Source organism: Thunnus maccoyii, chromosome 14 (assembly GCF_910596095.1).
Source record: "Thunnus maccoyii chromosome 14, fThuMac1.1, whole genome shotgun sequence".
NCBI lineage: Eukaryota > Metazoa > Chordata > Actinopteri > Scombriformes > Scombridae > Thunnus > Thunnus maccoyii.
Genome location: NC_056546.1, coordinates 11724199 through 11739636, shown reverse-complemented (window position 1 = coordinate 11739636; position 15438 = coordinate 11724199). Strand labels below are relative to the sequence as shown.

The window sequence follows — 15438 nt, the reverse complement described above, 5'->3', positions numbered from 1 at the left end:
CCTTGCTGGACCTCCAGGGGTGGCCCCAACAACTCTTTTTTTTTTTTTTTTCCAGATAAAGGGACTTGTCCCTGGGGAAGAAGGGAGTGATTGTGGAGAGATGTTTGTTTATGGAGGTAGTGGGGGGATGGACTTTGTATTCAGAGCGGGTTTTTTTTTTGTTTTTTTTACACAGCAGAGAGACTGGACCAACAGCAAACCGTTCCACAGGTCACTCATCATTAGCAAGTACAGTTTCATCTCAGTTCAGTACAGTTATTTTCCTTGCTCTCACTTTCCTCGAGCCTGTTTTCTTTTGCCTCATCACCAGTATAGTCTTGTTTTTCACTGAGCATGCCAAGATGAACTGCAGCCCTCCAGTGGTCCACTCCACTTCATCAAAAGTTTTCAGTGAAAATCTGATGGAATGAAAACATCTTGTTTTGATATTTATGATGATGCACTTTCTTTTTTTGCACGACATGTAGAGCAAGCAGTCCTCAGTCCTTGTTTGCCTCACGTCTGCAGTGAATCTGCATCTCATATTGAATACTGAAATCTCTCTCCTTTTCTTCATCTTCCATCCAATGTCTTTTTGTCTTCCCCCACCCCTCATCCTTCAGGCATGGTTAATTTGAAGGCTAATTAGTCCAGAGAAACCAGTCATACCAAAGAACCCACCCCAGGCCACACACATCCTCCTATTGATCTTGGCACACCAACACAAGCACAACCAAACACACATTCGTGCACAAAACAGAAGCAAACAAACAAGATGCAACAAGAGTTTTTAGAGCAGCATGTATTGTGGATGGTACATACAAACAAAAAGTCAGCAAGCATGCATTATACAAGTTTTCTGACCTTGACAGAGGTCAAGTGTTCCAGATATTCTGCATCATGCTCCGGGATGCTATTTACAGAGCGGTCTGTAAAAGAAATGTTTTGGAGCATCGAAACCTTTTTTCCTGCATTTCCTTTCTCCTTACTTCCTCCCACTTTCTAAGCTAACCCTTCCCCCCTCTCACTCTCCGTTCTCAGTCTTTCCCTCATTTCTGATCCATTTTTTATGCATTACTCCATTACTCTCAACTCCCATTTACAGTGCATTACCTCTTCCCATCTTTCACAAACACACTTTGTACTTCTCTCTTCTTCTTTCAGTCACTTTGCCTCCCCCCTCACTCTCCTCCAGTACATTATGACACTTTCATCTAATTCTCCCCTTCACCCCCTTTTATTATCTCTTTGTCTCTTCTCCAGTCACGTCATCTCACACTAAGCGTTCCTTTTCTCCTGATCTTTATTTCCCATCTAGTTTATCATTCTCTGTACATTAAGCTGTCTGACTATGCCACTTTCATCCTCCTTTTTAATTGGTTATTCGAGCATGCCATGTCATTTTGTATTTAACATTTTACCAACTGTCTCTGCTCTTTTACAACACAAATGTACAAATGTCAGCAACTGTAATTAACAATACTGGCCAGACATTTATTTGTGCACACACGAGTGCACAGACAAACTGCAGACTTTCATATTTGATGATGTGATAAATCACTAATATATTACCAGCTGCAATACTGAGTAAAACAGATGAGTGAGTAGTGTGTAGAGATGGCATCCTGTGAATAACTGTGATGATGGTGGTGGTAGATTGTCTTCAGAGAGTTCTTTACAGTACAAAAGAGAAGCAGGAGTCAATAACCATTTTTCATCTCAAAGGTAGTTCTCTTTGATTGTAGGACACAGCTTGCGGGATCCCATTCGCATTGCTGCAGATAAAAACAAAAAACAAATGATCTCGGTTTGGAATTGCCTGTGTATTTTTAAGGCTGATTGCAGTAGTTTCAGAGCTAAACAACTTTTAGATGAACATAAATAAAGGATTCAGTATTTCTCTAACAGAATCTTGTTTATGTTGGGAAACAGTTTCCTTGAAATAACGTTGTAATCTGGTACTACGGTAATTATTGGTAAAATAAAAAGAAGGTTCACAGTTATTTGAGTTTCTGTTTACTTGGTGGGGGGTTATGACTGTGACCCTGCCTGTAACCCTGCAGACAAAAGGAAAGTACTGTAGACAATTGGCTTTATCTTCTTGGGAAAAAAGCTTGTTTTTTAACAGAATCTTTAAAAAATATAGGATTGAAATGTGTCTTGTGGGTAATGGTCTTTAGTTAGTGGAAAATATAATATTTAAGAGCAACTCCTTTGATTTTTCACATGAATATTATTTTAACCATAATGAGGAGCATCATTATTCATGTGCAAACTGAGGTATGTCCTCTGGAAGGAATTTTCTAAAGTCTGAGATGTCATAAGGGTTATTAAATTTAGTCAGTAAAAGTCAGAATAATTTTGTCCTCTGCTTCTTCTTCTTAAAATCTTGCAAGTCCATCAGCTTTATGGAAGTGCAATACTAAATTTCCCCTTTAATGAATCAGTGCCCGAATCATCACCCAGAAAATTATTTTCCTAAAGAGAGAGAGAATCTATATTTCACGGCATGGAGTGATTATGGAAATATCCTTTTAAGTTAGAATCTTTGCTCTTCTTCAACTACACAAAATACAGTAGTCTATTTTTATCTAAGCTTTCGATTACAGCAAAGGGGCTTTAAATGTTTTATGAGCTTTATCAACATCTGTCTGTGATCATGAGGAATTAAAGCAACATTGGGCAAAAGATGTGACTAACACATGAAATGGTAGAACCAGGCCTCGGAGCGATCCACGAGACAGGTCGTCCACTCTCTCAGGGTCACTTTCCTGTTCCTGTTGCGGTCACATGACCTGCAAACACAGCACATTACACAGCATGGTCATACACATGGTCATTTTTCATACTTAAGTACTGTAAGCTCATGCTCTTGTCACATTAAATGACAGATTTGTATTGATACACACAGGCATCATATAATGACGTATCTATATGTATGGAAACAACTGCAATGGGGCTCTTCAACAGCCATTGTCTTTCAGTTCACCCTGCGGTGTTATCTCTGAAGGGTACTCCTTCAATTTGTGTTAATCCATGGGCAGCGGGAGACACAGTGGGTAATAAACATTATCATTGCTGGGAATGGTTTGACATTGACACAGCCACAAAACCTGTCACTGCAGACTGGCAGAGGAATAGGGGGGTTGGGTGGGAGAAGGGATGTTAGAGAATGGGGAGGAGATGGACGGATGAAAGAAGAACGAAAATGACGGCGAGATCGACAGAGAAGGAGGCTGCAGATGAGTCTATTTGTAGAAAAGAGGAAAGGAAAGTAGAGAGCACAGAAGAGGAGAGGAAGTGCTTCAACATGGAGGAGGAGTAAGATGATGGCGAGATGGTGGGGTCATGAAATCGGAGGGGAGGAGGACACAGGAAGCGGGGACTGGCATGGTGGATGAATGGATGGATGGCGTGCAGAGAGAACAGCATGGTGGGAGGTGCAACTTGGTCACAGAGCGGGGGCGATATGCATCACGGTGTGACATTTTTAACCCTTGGTGTTTCAGTAATTAGCTAAAAAAAAAAAGAACATATTGCAAGAGACAGAAGGTACTCATTGGGAACCTGTCATGTCATGGTGATATGGACATTATGAGCAACACTGTCCTTACCAAACCAAACACTCAGTCACCTTATGGTGAATAGGATTTCATTTACTTATCAAACAGGCCATGTTATCATAGCTTTTTTACCTCCCACGCAACACAAAAAATGACTTTAAATCGAGTGTTAATTAAGGATTAGAGGGATATGTTTATATTCATGAAGGCTGTGTGAAGGCTACGACGCGATGTGCTTCTAACTTTCCAGAAAATACATGACAGTAGTGAAGTAATTAAAATTTGAGTCAACCAATCATGAGATAATTTGCTTGTTTTATCCCAGAGTTAAAATCCTGGAAACAGCCCTGTAGCATTAGCTGCTGGAGGTGACTCTTTTGTGGGACTGACTGAAAAAATTGTGTAGCACAGTGCTCCAGAGGCATCCTCTTGTAATGCAGCTTCTTCAAGTCCCTGCGGCTCAACTTCCCATCTTTGTTCTTGTCCAGTAAGGCAAACCTTTTCTAAAAACAGAGAGAGAGAGAGGGGAGAAAGTAATAATGGGAAACAAGGAGTTGTTAATTGTCCATTTTCGTCCATGTTAGAGTTAATAAAACATGCTTAATCTAGGAAGAATGTAGATGGGTATTGGAAATGTGTGAAGTACCATAAAAATAACCATTTTCAAAAACACCATATATCATTTTTCATATCATCAAAAGAACGCATGAGCTTTCGTTTAATTCATTTGAGGCCAGGAGGTCAAGGTGGCTGGCGGGAGGATCTTAAGTTACGACTCCATTCATCCTCTTATTGAATAATTTAGTGATTATTGACCAAATCCTATTTATACGTGGTGTTCTTGAGAGCCCATTCTGTGGACGGCCACACCACAAGCTACACAAAAACTTGCCACTTACAGTAGGTTGTTAACATCGATTTTTTGCCAGACAATCCAGTTTGCATAGTAGCACGATGATGGTGCCCGGTGTCAAAAACATGTTTATGTTCGGTATTAAGTTACGCTGGGAGTTAAAGTGATCCCTTGGTATATTTTTCTTCCGGGCTATAGTCTCATTGCTGTTGCATTTGTGTTGGATATTGATTTTATTTGCATCATCATTAGCTGAGGTCATCATAGATCATAAATCATGTGTACTACTTTGCAATCATCTTATCTCCTTGGACGCAGACGTTTGGTGTCTGATTTTCTCCTCAGATTTCAGCTCAGTTTCCCTTTGCACCAAGAGTGACGTTTCATCTACCTGTGCGAGTTGTGTCCTCTGGGCGTGGCTGAGGCAGCTCTGGGTTGGGGCAGCAGGTGCGTAGGACTCTCCCATTCGACTCAGGAGCAGAAACCAGTCCAGGAGACGGTATGGAAACTGGCCTAACTCCTCCCCAGTGCATTTAGCCTTGGGGACTGACCAAGAGGAATAACATGGCTAATTGGGAAGGCTGCAGTACACAGCGGAAAATGTGTTTAATATCTAATAACTAATTAATCTAATGCTGTGTGTATGTGTGTTTACCCAGACAGGGTCCTGTGTGAGCCAGTCCAGTGTGGCGTCTCTTTCTGCAGGCTTCTTTATGCAGAAAACATTCATTCCCATAGGTCTTTCCCAGAACACTGCACACTGGCGCCCTCTGCCTGATTGCATGAGCCAGTGCCCAAATGAAAAATTGCATGAGAGGATGGATCACACTAGCATGCACAGCTGAATTATTTATGATTATATTTTGTGATCTTGAAGCATTTTTAATCCAAGGATAGCAAATGACACTTGTATAAATATAAAATATTTATTGTTACTATATAATTAAAGGTACATTTACTGGTATAAAACAGAATCAAATCAGACTCCTAAAAGGACTGTCGGTTGGTTGAAATGATGTGCCGTCTTTTACCTTGGACAAGACTGAGGACAAACACACTTTGGGATGAGGACTCCATTTTCCTGAACCACTTGGCACCAAGATCCTACTGGACTGTGACACTTCAGGAGCTTGCAAAGCTGTTCTGAAACAGGGAAAAAACCCCACTGTTTTGCTGTATATTTTTTTACTGTTTTCTAGTTTACTTAAATGTTCATTCACTGATTAAAGGCCTCTTCTTATAACCTTATATTCATTTCAGTAGCCCTTCAAATTTAAGGTATTTTGGATGGGAACATCAGATGAAATGTCTCATAAGGGTTTATTTAAGATAATGAAATGTCATAAAGTGATGGATGAAAAAAAGTGAGTTGGAGGAAGAAAAGGAAAATAAATGAACGATCTCAACCATCTCATTTGAATCATTGCTATACATTCAATTCTTGGTCCAAAATACCATACCGTGAACATATGTGACCCAAAAAGGAAAGACTGCACTGCAGGATACTGTAGATCTATGTTTGTTTGTTTTTTTACACATTACTGATCACATCCTTAGCACAGAAGCATTAGCATTATGGACAAGTTTTCTCTCTCTCTAAACTATAAAATGGATTTATTATTTAGTCACATATTCTAAATCGTTCTTTTTATTGCAAATTCAAATGTAATCAAGCACAAGAACCATCTATATCATTGTGTGCACAATCTTTTCATTATACATGTTAATTCAAATTATTTGTACTTTTTATTGTTAGTATCTAACAACAGTAGGTTTTGAATGAATAATGTAAAGTCTCCATTACTTCGTTTTAAACTATTTTCCTGACTCAGAACTGCCTATGCCAATTTTGGATGTCACTCATTTGTTAACCAGCTACGTAAACAATTTTAAATATATTTTTCATCACTAGATCTAATATAAAAGCTCAATGTGGTCATTTTTCTTTGAGTTTGGAAGATGAGCCAATAAGCGTCTGTAAGTGATACAGTATAACTGGCATGGAGTCAGACAACGGCCTTTCTTGGCAGTATTTAAAAGTCTTACCTGGCTTTACTCTGCCAATATATGGTCTCAGGCTCTCCTCAGCTCGTCTCTGTCTGTGCTGAGCTCTACCTCTCTGATCCACCAATACAGACACACACACACGAAACGCAGGATCACACATCACAGGATTATATGCTTTGTCATTATGGAGGCAAACACTAAGCACAGGTATAAACTTTTCTTTCACTGTATACCCATCGTCTTAAACTTTAAAACAGGAACCATGACAACAATCTCTGTTTTCATCAGTGTATACCTCACAGGCAAAGAGAGTCATCATGAACTTTTAATCTAAATCACCAAAAAATATTAACTTCTCTAGGTCAATGTCCTGTAAATAATAGGAAGCATTGCATGAAACCACAATAAGGATGGTGTGCGTTCTACATCCATGTCCTGCCACAGTAATACTTCTAGAAACTTTGTAGTCGGCGCCAGGTCCACATCTGCTCCAAAAGTCCTCCCAGATCAGATGAGAAACAGGTGCAATGCTGACCCAAAATACTTTAACACCTGTTGCAAAGCAATCCTGATCACCATAACAGCACACAGGTGAGGAGAGATTGTGTGAATTTATTCTAATATCCTATAAAATATCTATAATACAACCATGTCATATTATTCACCTAATGTTTGTTTTCTAGTTGCAACCCAGGTTATGACTTACAATTAGGTCACAAAACATAAATATGATTGTTATGATTATTTGTATCAGGGTTTGTGCCCAACTTGTTTGTAGTTTTAACTTATATTCCATTTTATCATTCTCACATATGAGAATATCCAAGAATATAATCTATATTTATACTATACTACTACTACTACTACTACTACTACTATAAACCCTTCAACCCTGTGAGCCATAGATAAAATTAGACTCACCATGGCTGTGCAAGTGTGAAGACTCAGCAGCAGAAACAAGACAAAGGTCAAGCTTGGGTTCATGGCTAAGACATCCAGTTGGCTACAAGAGAAAATTTCCTGCAAAGGGAAAACACTGAAAAAATGAATCTGACCTTGCAAACATAGCTGTTGCTGACTAATTCTACAGGACATACTGTATAGACTAAAAAAAAAAATCATACATATTTGCACTTATTTCCAGCAGCAGCATCTCTCTGCCTTTACATTTCTTGATATCAATTACATTTTAGTTAAAATCTGAAAATCAAATTGTGCTGTTGGTCTATCAGTATCAGTTTACCCAGATCCATTAATAGATGCATTTTTCTTATTTTTCCTCTTTCTTCTTTGGTGTCATTTACTGACTATTACTCTATTTCCAGTCATTACAATAATGTAGCGGGAAACAATGCAGCTCATTGAGTCTCAAGAAAACAATCAGTTTCCATCACAGAGGAAACAGGGAGTTGGATTACACGGAGAGGACATTCAGCTCTCAATTGAGGAAGTTATTACAGTCTAATAAGTCATTTTCACTGAAAAAAAAACTTACCAAGGCCCCTGTCGCTCCTTTATTCCCTTATTATTCCCTTGTTAGTGCTCTCCTTCTTCTCCTTGTTGCCAGATATCTTTTACTCTTCGTCTCACTGGCTCCTGTGAGGGTGTCTTCTTCTTACAGCCCTCTTCAGGTGTCTTTACTGTTTCCTTTCATTTGAGCCATCTATTTTTACATTCTTGCCTTGTCCAACCCCTCCTCTCTGCTCTCTCTACCTTTCCCTGTCCATCTGACTTTCTTCTCTTCACATTAGTTCCCTGTTGATTGCAGCCGAGTGCACAGGTATCTTAAGTCAGTGTTAGCTTAAAATGCTGTCCAGGTGACTGTTGCTGAGATAGAAAATGGGGAAAAAAGTACAGGGGAGTTGCATTTACTGAGAGAAAGAGTAAAAGAGAGAGAGAGAGAGAGTTTTTTGGGAAGCGGAGTGGTTCTCATTGAAGTTGGCACTTGTCCACAGAAAGATTTACAAGCGAGGGAGAACACATGGTCACACTTTTTCTAACTCTTACAGTCATAATCTCTCCGCCCTATCTTTCTCACATTAACTCACTTTGTAATTCAGACACAGGCATACAAACAAACACACACACAAGTTAAAATAATGAGAAAGAGAGTGGATTTGTTTAGGGGAGGGACACCTCTACAAATATGAAATGTGAAATTGGAGAGCTACAGGCGAAAACTAGAGAAAGCAATCTCTGAAGAAATTGGTTGTGAATGCTGAAAGCTGAAATTAATTGCACTGCATTGCTGGAAGCTGAACAGTATTTAGATTCTTCCAAGACTAACATTACCTGCAGGTGGGATTGAACCTATGACCGCATGTTAATAAGACAGCAACACCATGCACTGAGCTAAAATACAGTTAGCAAAATCTGATTTTCATATTTAGACTTTTAATTGCATAAAAAATAAGGGCTGCAGCTCTGACATTCTTATAATATTAAAGGGCCCTGAAGTTGTATTGAATGATGGTACATGATAAATATATAAAGCACCTTTGTTCATAAGAGCAATGTTATGAAGAGCACTGTCATGAGCCGGTATCGAACCCAGAATTTGCAGTCTAACAGGGAAAGATGACCATTAGCAGGGGTTAATCAGAGAACCTGTATAAAAGTCGCTGGCATAACAGTCTGCAGCAAGTGAGTAACGTGCATATCTATCTTCATCATGGTTTCAATTGTTTTAATGTTGATCACAGAGATAACCATCTGACTCTGATGCACATGTTTGTGCATGCCAGTATGTAGTGTGTCTTTCTATTTATTATTTTAGTGTGTGTGTGTGTGAGTGTGTGTGTGGTGTGTGCGTGCATGTGTGTGTCCATGTGTGAGACTGAAACAGTTTTGAACTGTGAATGAATGTTTGAATGTACTAACAGTTAAAAGGGAGAGAGTTTTTTGGCCTATAGGCTCAGGGTAATTCCTGGAGAATTTAGTTTTGTGACTAGTTTCTCTCTCCTTAGACATACAGTAATTATAGTCAGCTGAATCCAATACATCTCCCCTGTGCTGTCCACCTGCTGTGTGGTATGTAGAGCCCCATTTCTCATTCTTTCTTTCCATCGTATGCTTTCAATAAAAGCATAAGATGAACACGTTTTTTCCCCTCTGGCCCTGCCATCTCCTCTGCTTGAGGACATTAAGGTTGTCAATGATTTCACTAACTTGCACTGTAATACAAATGTACAAATAAACACAAACATCCACTCTATTCCTACATTCACACACTAAGCAGGTCTAACATTGTCAGTCCTTTATGGTATGTGGCAGTGTATGTGTCCTTTGCACTGATAGTGCGTCTGATGTATGATCATCCTTGTGTGTGCTTACATGTCATTAACAAGAATCATGGTTCATTTAATTAAAATCAATTAGAATTAAAATGATTAATAAACTAGAAAAATGTGGAGGCCACGGACAAGAATAAATTAATTTAATTTTTGGGCACTGGATGGATATTGGTGAAGACGGTTTTCTTATGACAAAATATATTTTGTTATCCCAACATAATAAGGTTGTTTTCTCAAGATTACAATATCATTATTTCATGACCATGATGAAGGCACAAAGCTAACAGGTGTCTTTAATATGAGTCTGATTGATTGGAAGGGAGGGGCTGACAAACAGATGACAGGGCTGCGTTCAAGGGAAGTGTTTCCTAGTGCTCCCTAATGCAAAAGCATTACGTTTTGACATAAAAAAAAATGTTTATGACAGCTGAAAGTTGAAAGAGGAAGGAAAGAAAGATGAAAGGAAAATCTGAAGAAAGATGAAAGCTGAAGTTATAGTGACTGACATCACTGATGCAATACACACTAATATAAAGTTTGAAGAAGACAAAAAAAAGCTGAAAACGTAAAAAAAAGTTGAAAAGACAATAAAAAGCTGATTTAAAGCTGAAGAGCTGAACGTCTCTAGATGCTTACAAAGTTTAAACAATGACTGTAACACAAAATATAAGTAAGAAGCTGACAAAAAGATGAATGATTGAAGAAAGGTCTTCCCATAGGAATCCATTAAAAAAAAAAAAAGCTGAAAAAAGGTGAATAAGTTAAAGCGTAGTGAAAGTAACGACAGGAAAAGTAGGAAGAAGAAGTAAGAAAGAAGAAGACATGTTTTGACATATGAACAAAGTTTCTACACCAAATGGTGCAGTAGGAGAAAGATGCCAAATTTTCAATTGCTTGCAGCAATCACTCTAATAAGGAAAAGGCTGCTACCTAGTGGTTGTAATAGTCAATGACAGTTTCACTGTATGGCTGGTTTAGTTTCAGTGGGATAACAGGTAAAGTCATGCAGTCTATTTTAAACAATTCATCATCATCAGTCTATTATTGTTTTTTCTCCTTGAAGGAAAGTCAGAATTTTGTGAATACTTAACACTTGATTAAAAAGTTTTGGCTTCACTTCCCTGTTAAAATATTGAATGACGCCATGCTTTTCCCTGAGCGAGCTAAATCTTTTTGTGCGGAAGAAGAAGAAACATTGAATACTAAATTGAGGAGAAAACACAATACAAGAAATATGAATAAGTAAAACATTAAAAAAATGTAAAAGAAATACAGGCTTATAAACAGGCCACAGTTTACATACACCTGTGGCCCAATCTGCTATTGAGCTATAGTAACGGTAAAATGTAGATCTACACAGCTAATGATTACCTAATAAATCTCAAAGTTCATGCTGTCATAAATCTAAATAGGCAGCTACAACTTATGGTATTACTTTCTAATTAGGTGCCATTTATAGAGAGATAATGAGCTGTAACTAGCTTTATTAAGGGTTAACGAATCATTTACTATTGCTTTATAGATCAGTTATTAAAGTAAAGCTTTTAGTTGCCATGCAGGTTGTGAAAACCCCCTTTAGCTGTTAACAGTTTGACCAACCAAAAGGGATTTTTCACCATCAGGCAACACGAATGTTTTGCTTATGAACATCTGTCTGACTGTATGGAAGCTTTTTTATTGTCAGATTACAGTAATGAATCATCACATCTAGTAGTGGAATGTAAAGCACATTTACTCAAGTACTTAAGTACAATTTGTAGGTACTTTTACTTTTCTTTTTTTACTTTTACTTGAGTATTTTGATTGTATGCTTCTTTGTACTTTTACAGATGTAGTTACTTTTCAGACTAAAATTTTAAATTAAATAATATGTGATGAGTTTATAAAATACTAAAAATTGTTACAGGTTTAACCAGTAGTTCCCGAACTTTTTGGCTAGTAACCCCTGTGTGTAGTTGTGGCTCTTCGTCATGTTACAGGTGTTTGAGCTGTTAACAGTTCCACCAAATAAATAATTGTTTGAGGCTGAAATAGGCGAAACTTTTGAATATTTCACACAAAAAAGTGAGTTTAGAGAAAAGTCTGAAAAATTAATGAAACTTTCTTTGGCAGAACTTTGTTTTATCTTCTTTCCTGTAACTCACTGATCCTACATCTTTCACAGGGGCCGATTTTGTGCAAAACAACTACTTTTACTTCAATACTTTAAATAAATTTAGCAGATAATATTTCTGTACTTTTACTTAAGTGGGATCTTAAGTGCAGGTATTTTACTTGAAATGGAGTAATTTTACATTGTGGTGCTAATACTCTTACCGAAGTAAAGGATCTGAGTTGGCTACTTTTTCTGCCATTGATCACGTGCAATGATTAAAACTCTATAAAAACTGTAATTTGACAAGTTAGTTTTTTTATATTTTGATGTTTAAGAGTTTTAATCATTATGCTGATTCATTGCTGTAATCGGATATAAAAAAAACTTCTATATAACTGAGCTGTAAAACATTTGTGAATAATTTTTAGACCCAAAACTGTAGTTATACCCTTTATAAAGGGTGCCTTGTTAGAAAGTGGCATTGAAATTACTACAGCCACTACTACTATTACTACTACTGACAACTAAGTGCTAGTACTGGCAACAACACTAAACATAAGGTCATGATGATTCAATATGTATCAGTCGCCTAAATTAAGAATATAATATTAAATTTGGAGTTATAATGCAAGATAAAAAACATGGAAGTGATGTATATTAGCCTGATTATTATATGGCTAAACAATTTAACCACAGATGTGGATTTACTAATGTCAGACCACTGTTCTTAGACTTCATGAATGAGTTAATGCATTTTAAGAAAACACTGAAACGTATAAAAACCTCCGATATTTACAAAACACATACATATATTGATTTCTGATTAGACCTCTGATCGTTTTATTTATTTATGTTTTCCTTATTTCTACGCTTTGTGTAAAACCACAGAAAGTTGTAATAGCTCAGTCCGTGATTTGTACTGTTTGTATTGTATATTACCAACTTGTTATAGTACTGGCCAGATTTTGTTTATATGGTAAACATATTAAAAAAAACCCAATAATTCAGTATCCATTAGTTCTTTGTGATTACAAACTCCGCGTGCACAGAGTTATCTCCACTCTGCACGCTCGTGAATGGCTCTTTATAGAATGACGTCACTTCAACGGCTAGCGGGAAGGCTTCGGTGAACGGAGATGGAGAGAGATTGAAAAAAAAAATGGCGCTAAACTCCGAAAAAACAAACAACTAATTGAATTAACGCTAAATATACACACAACACCCGTAAACAGCACACATATGTAAACAAACGAGCGCTTTGAGATTAGTATACGTTGAAAACAGGTGACTGACATGTCAACGCTCCGCCCAGCTGGAAGCGAGAGGAGGATGTCGGAGTGACAAACGACTCAGAGGGAAGTCAGTCTGGACCGTGTTGTGCCTGCTGCGGTTAGTTTATTTCCAAGCCGAGATATTGTTTTAAAGGAGGATTTCACATCATTTACTTTGTTCACAACGCTCGTGTGTCGCGTTACGGACCGTCTCGTTCAGTCGGTAGTGCTCGGTAATAATCGGTGTGTTGCTCGGTGTTGACACCGTTTAAAGGCTCAGTTGTAACAGCAGCTGCTTGCAGTTGTTAACTGGAAATATTTAATGGAAATGCGAGGAATTCCCAACATTTCCTGTGTGTATTTTTCCAGTCAACTAGCGGCACATGGCTCAGCGTAGTTTTTAGATTTGGTTGCCACAAAATACGGACTTGATTATTATTTTTTTTATCAAGCGTGAAGGTTTTCATTAAACTTGTCCAGTGACTAACCATCACTTCATATATCGCTCTTCACGTTTAAAGGCTGTTTTTTTATGACGGGAAGTGAAAGACAACTATTTGGCCGCTCACTTTACAACATGTTGTCATTTACAATACAAACAAGTGGATTGTTTGCTGCTGACCCATCGTTGAGGCTTTCAGTTTGCTTTTAACAGCATAATTCAGGTAAGTGCAGTCATACTGTATATATATCAGGCTCTTTAACTCATGTTATGATTGTTGAAATGATGGAAAACAATGAAAGTTAATGTTTTTAGTGCCTTTATATGTTAATAGATCTTCTTATCTCTCCATCTGGCTATGTGTGAGTACAGAACATTGTAGATTCATATTATTTTTTTCATATTTTCATTAAACTCTTATCTATAATGAAGAGAACAACCTCTGAATAGCTTTTGATCAGATTGTCAGTAGTCTTCCTCTGTGCTGCCCAGTGAGGCAGAAGAGGCCATGTTTTCTAACGTCACAACATCACCCCCCACAGTCATAATATGCCCTGGAAAGAGTCACTGTACCATGCATGTGGATGACCAGGCCTTTATGTAATAAGTATATAAAAAGTAACTTATTATATAACAGATTAACTAGCTACATTACATAAATTGTGCATATTGGAGTAAATCTTGGTGTATTGCTGTTTGATAAGTGTCTCGCCATATCTCACTTTCTCTTTGTATGGCTCAATAGTTAATACTTAAAGGGAACTCAATCTCGTTTATGGCACTCCAGTGAGATGTGTGTTCCTCATGCACACGTCAGGATTAAAGGGTAACTGAAGATGACTCACAGGCCTTCATGCTCCACTCATGTCATTAAGTTCCAGCAGACGGGAGTTCAAATTTAACCTGGGTTTTTATACCATGCAGTGCAGCCTCGCATATTCATATTTTTATACCATGGCTGAAGTTGCTGTCAGTCAAGTCTTCAACACTCTGTGTGTGTGTGTGTGTGTGTATGTGTGTGCCATTTTAGGCTGTGATCTATTACAGCCCAGACAGTGCAAAGCGCCATGGCATCAATGTGTCAGCACACATTGGGATAAGGCATGACTGATTGCCTTTAGTGTATGTGAGATGGACACTCCTCTGGTGATCCGATGTTTGGGTGGGGTTGCACACACACACACACACACACACATACACGCAAATCCATGTGTGTGTTCCTCAAGCACCTGTTGGCATGGGTCCTGGAGCGCCACCTTGGCTGAGGGTGTTTTTACAGTCTGATTACCCCCAACAACAGCTGAATATCTCCACTGTGCGTCTGACCGCTAAGGACCCTCCGTATTGCAGTTCTCTATGTGAGGGTTTTCCCAGACTGTGTATATCTATGCCTGTCTGCCTGTCTTCATACTGTATGTGCGCTCTAACCATCAGCGTCAGTGTTCTTTGGAATCTGGCTGTGCGTGAGGATACACATTACACACATTACCCCCGTCACGGCCAGCCTGTGAGTGGCAATGCATAGTAGTCATCGCAAGAGACTGTTGTATCCCAGAGGCAACCTTGAGGCCAACAGATAAGATGTTAAAGTGTGCTCACACTGTGCTAAAAGCCACTTTTTACAGCACAGAGAAGTGATGAGTCATTTGTATGACAATGCCAGAAATCACAAACTCAGGGAGTCAGTGGAGAGCAAGGTAGCTCTCTTTACAGACTGTTAGACATGAGCTGTTAGCAGTCATCTTTTCCACTGGCGGTGATGTATTCACTGTGTATATTGTTGTTTCTTTCTAATCTAAATTAACTGGAACAAAACAGACACAAAACATCTCCCTCTTTCTGGCTCTCTCTCCTGTGTTATTTCTGTCTGTGTTTGCACTGTTCCGCCCTACTGACTATAGTTTAAAAATCAGTGAGGTGTCTAATAGCTGTGTA

General features: G+C 38.4%; 2 protein-coding genes across 3 annotated transcripts in view; one reads left to right on the top strand and one right to left on the bottom strand.

The window, feature by feature from the left end:
* Positions 1-765: 765 nt before the first annotated feature.
* LOC121911491 (SPARC-like protein 1) lies at positions 766-13154 on the bottom strand. The gene is made up of 10 exons (XM_042433023.1): positions 13084-13154; positions 7898-8229; positions 7324-7405; positions 6442-6514; positions 5427-5538; positions 5051-5169; positions 4787-4941; positions 3933-4045; positions 2680-2774; positions 766-1754 (listed from the first exon to the last, which is right to left on the bottom strand). Exons 3-10 carry the CDS (start codon positions 7384-7386, stop codon positions 1699-1701), a joined length of 786 nt encoding a protein of 261 aa, XP_042288957.1. The 5' UTR covers positions 7387-7405; positions 7898-8229; positions 13084-13154; the 3' UTR covers positions 766-1698.
* ccser2a (coiled-coil serine-rich protein 2a) overlaps positions 12860-15438 on the top strand; it is a 58797-nt gene continuing 56218 nt past the window's right edge. Inside the window, exon 1 of one of the 2 annotated variants that reach the window (XM_042433021.1) lies at positions 12860-13726. The gene's annotated coding sequence lies outside the window, so the exon portion shown is untranslated. The remainder of the gene's footprint in view (positions 13727-15438) is intronic. The other variant, XM_042433022.1, reaches the window with a different exon arrangement.

What these genes read in the sequence shown, in the direction of transcription:
- LOC121911491 (XM_042433023.1), bottom strand. Translation starts at nt 7,386, where the DNA reads ATGAACCCAAGCTTGACCTTTGTCTTGTTTCTGCTGCTGAGTCTTCAC. An exon ending in TATTGGCAGAGTAAAGCCAG is followed by an intron (nt 5,539 to 6,441) that starts GTAAGACTTTTA and finishes TCCCTGTTTCAG; the next exon opens with AACAGCTTTGCAAGCTCCTG. An exon ending in TGTCCTCAGTCTTGTCCAAG is followed by an intron (nt 5,170 to 5,426) that starts GTAAAAGACGGC and finishes TCATGCAATCAG; the next exon opens with GCAGAGGGCGCCAGTGTGCA.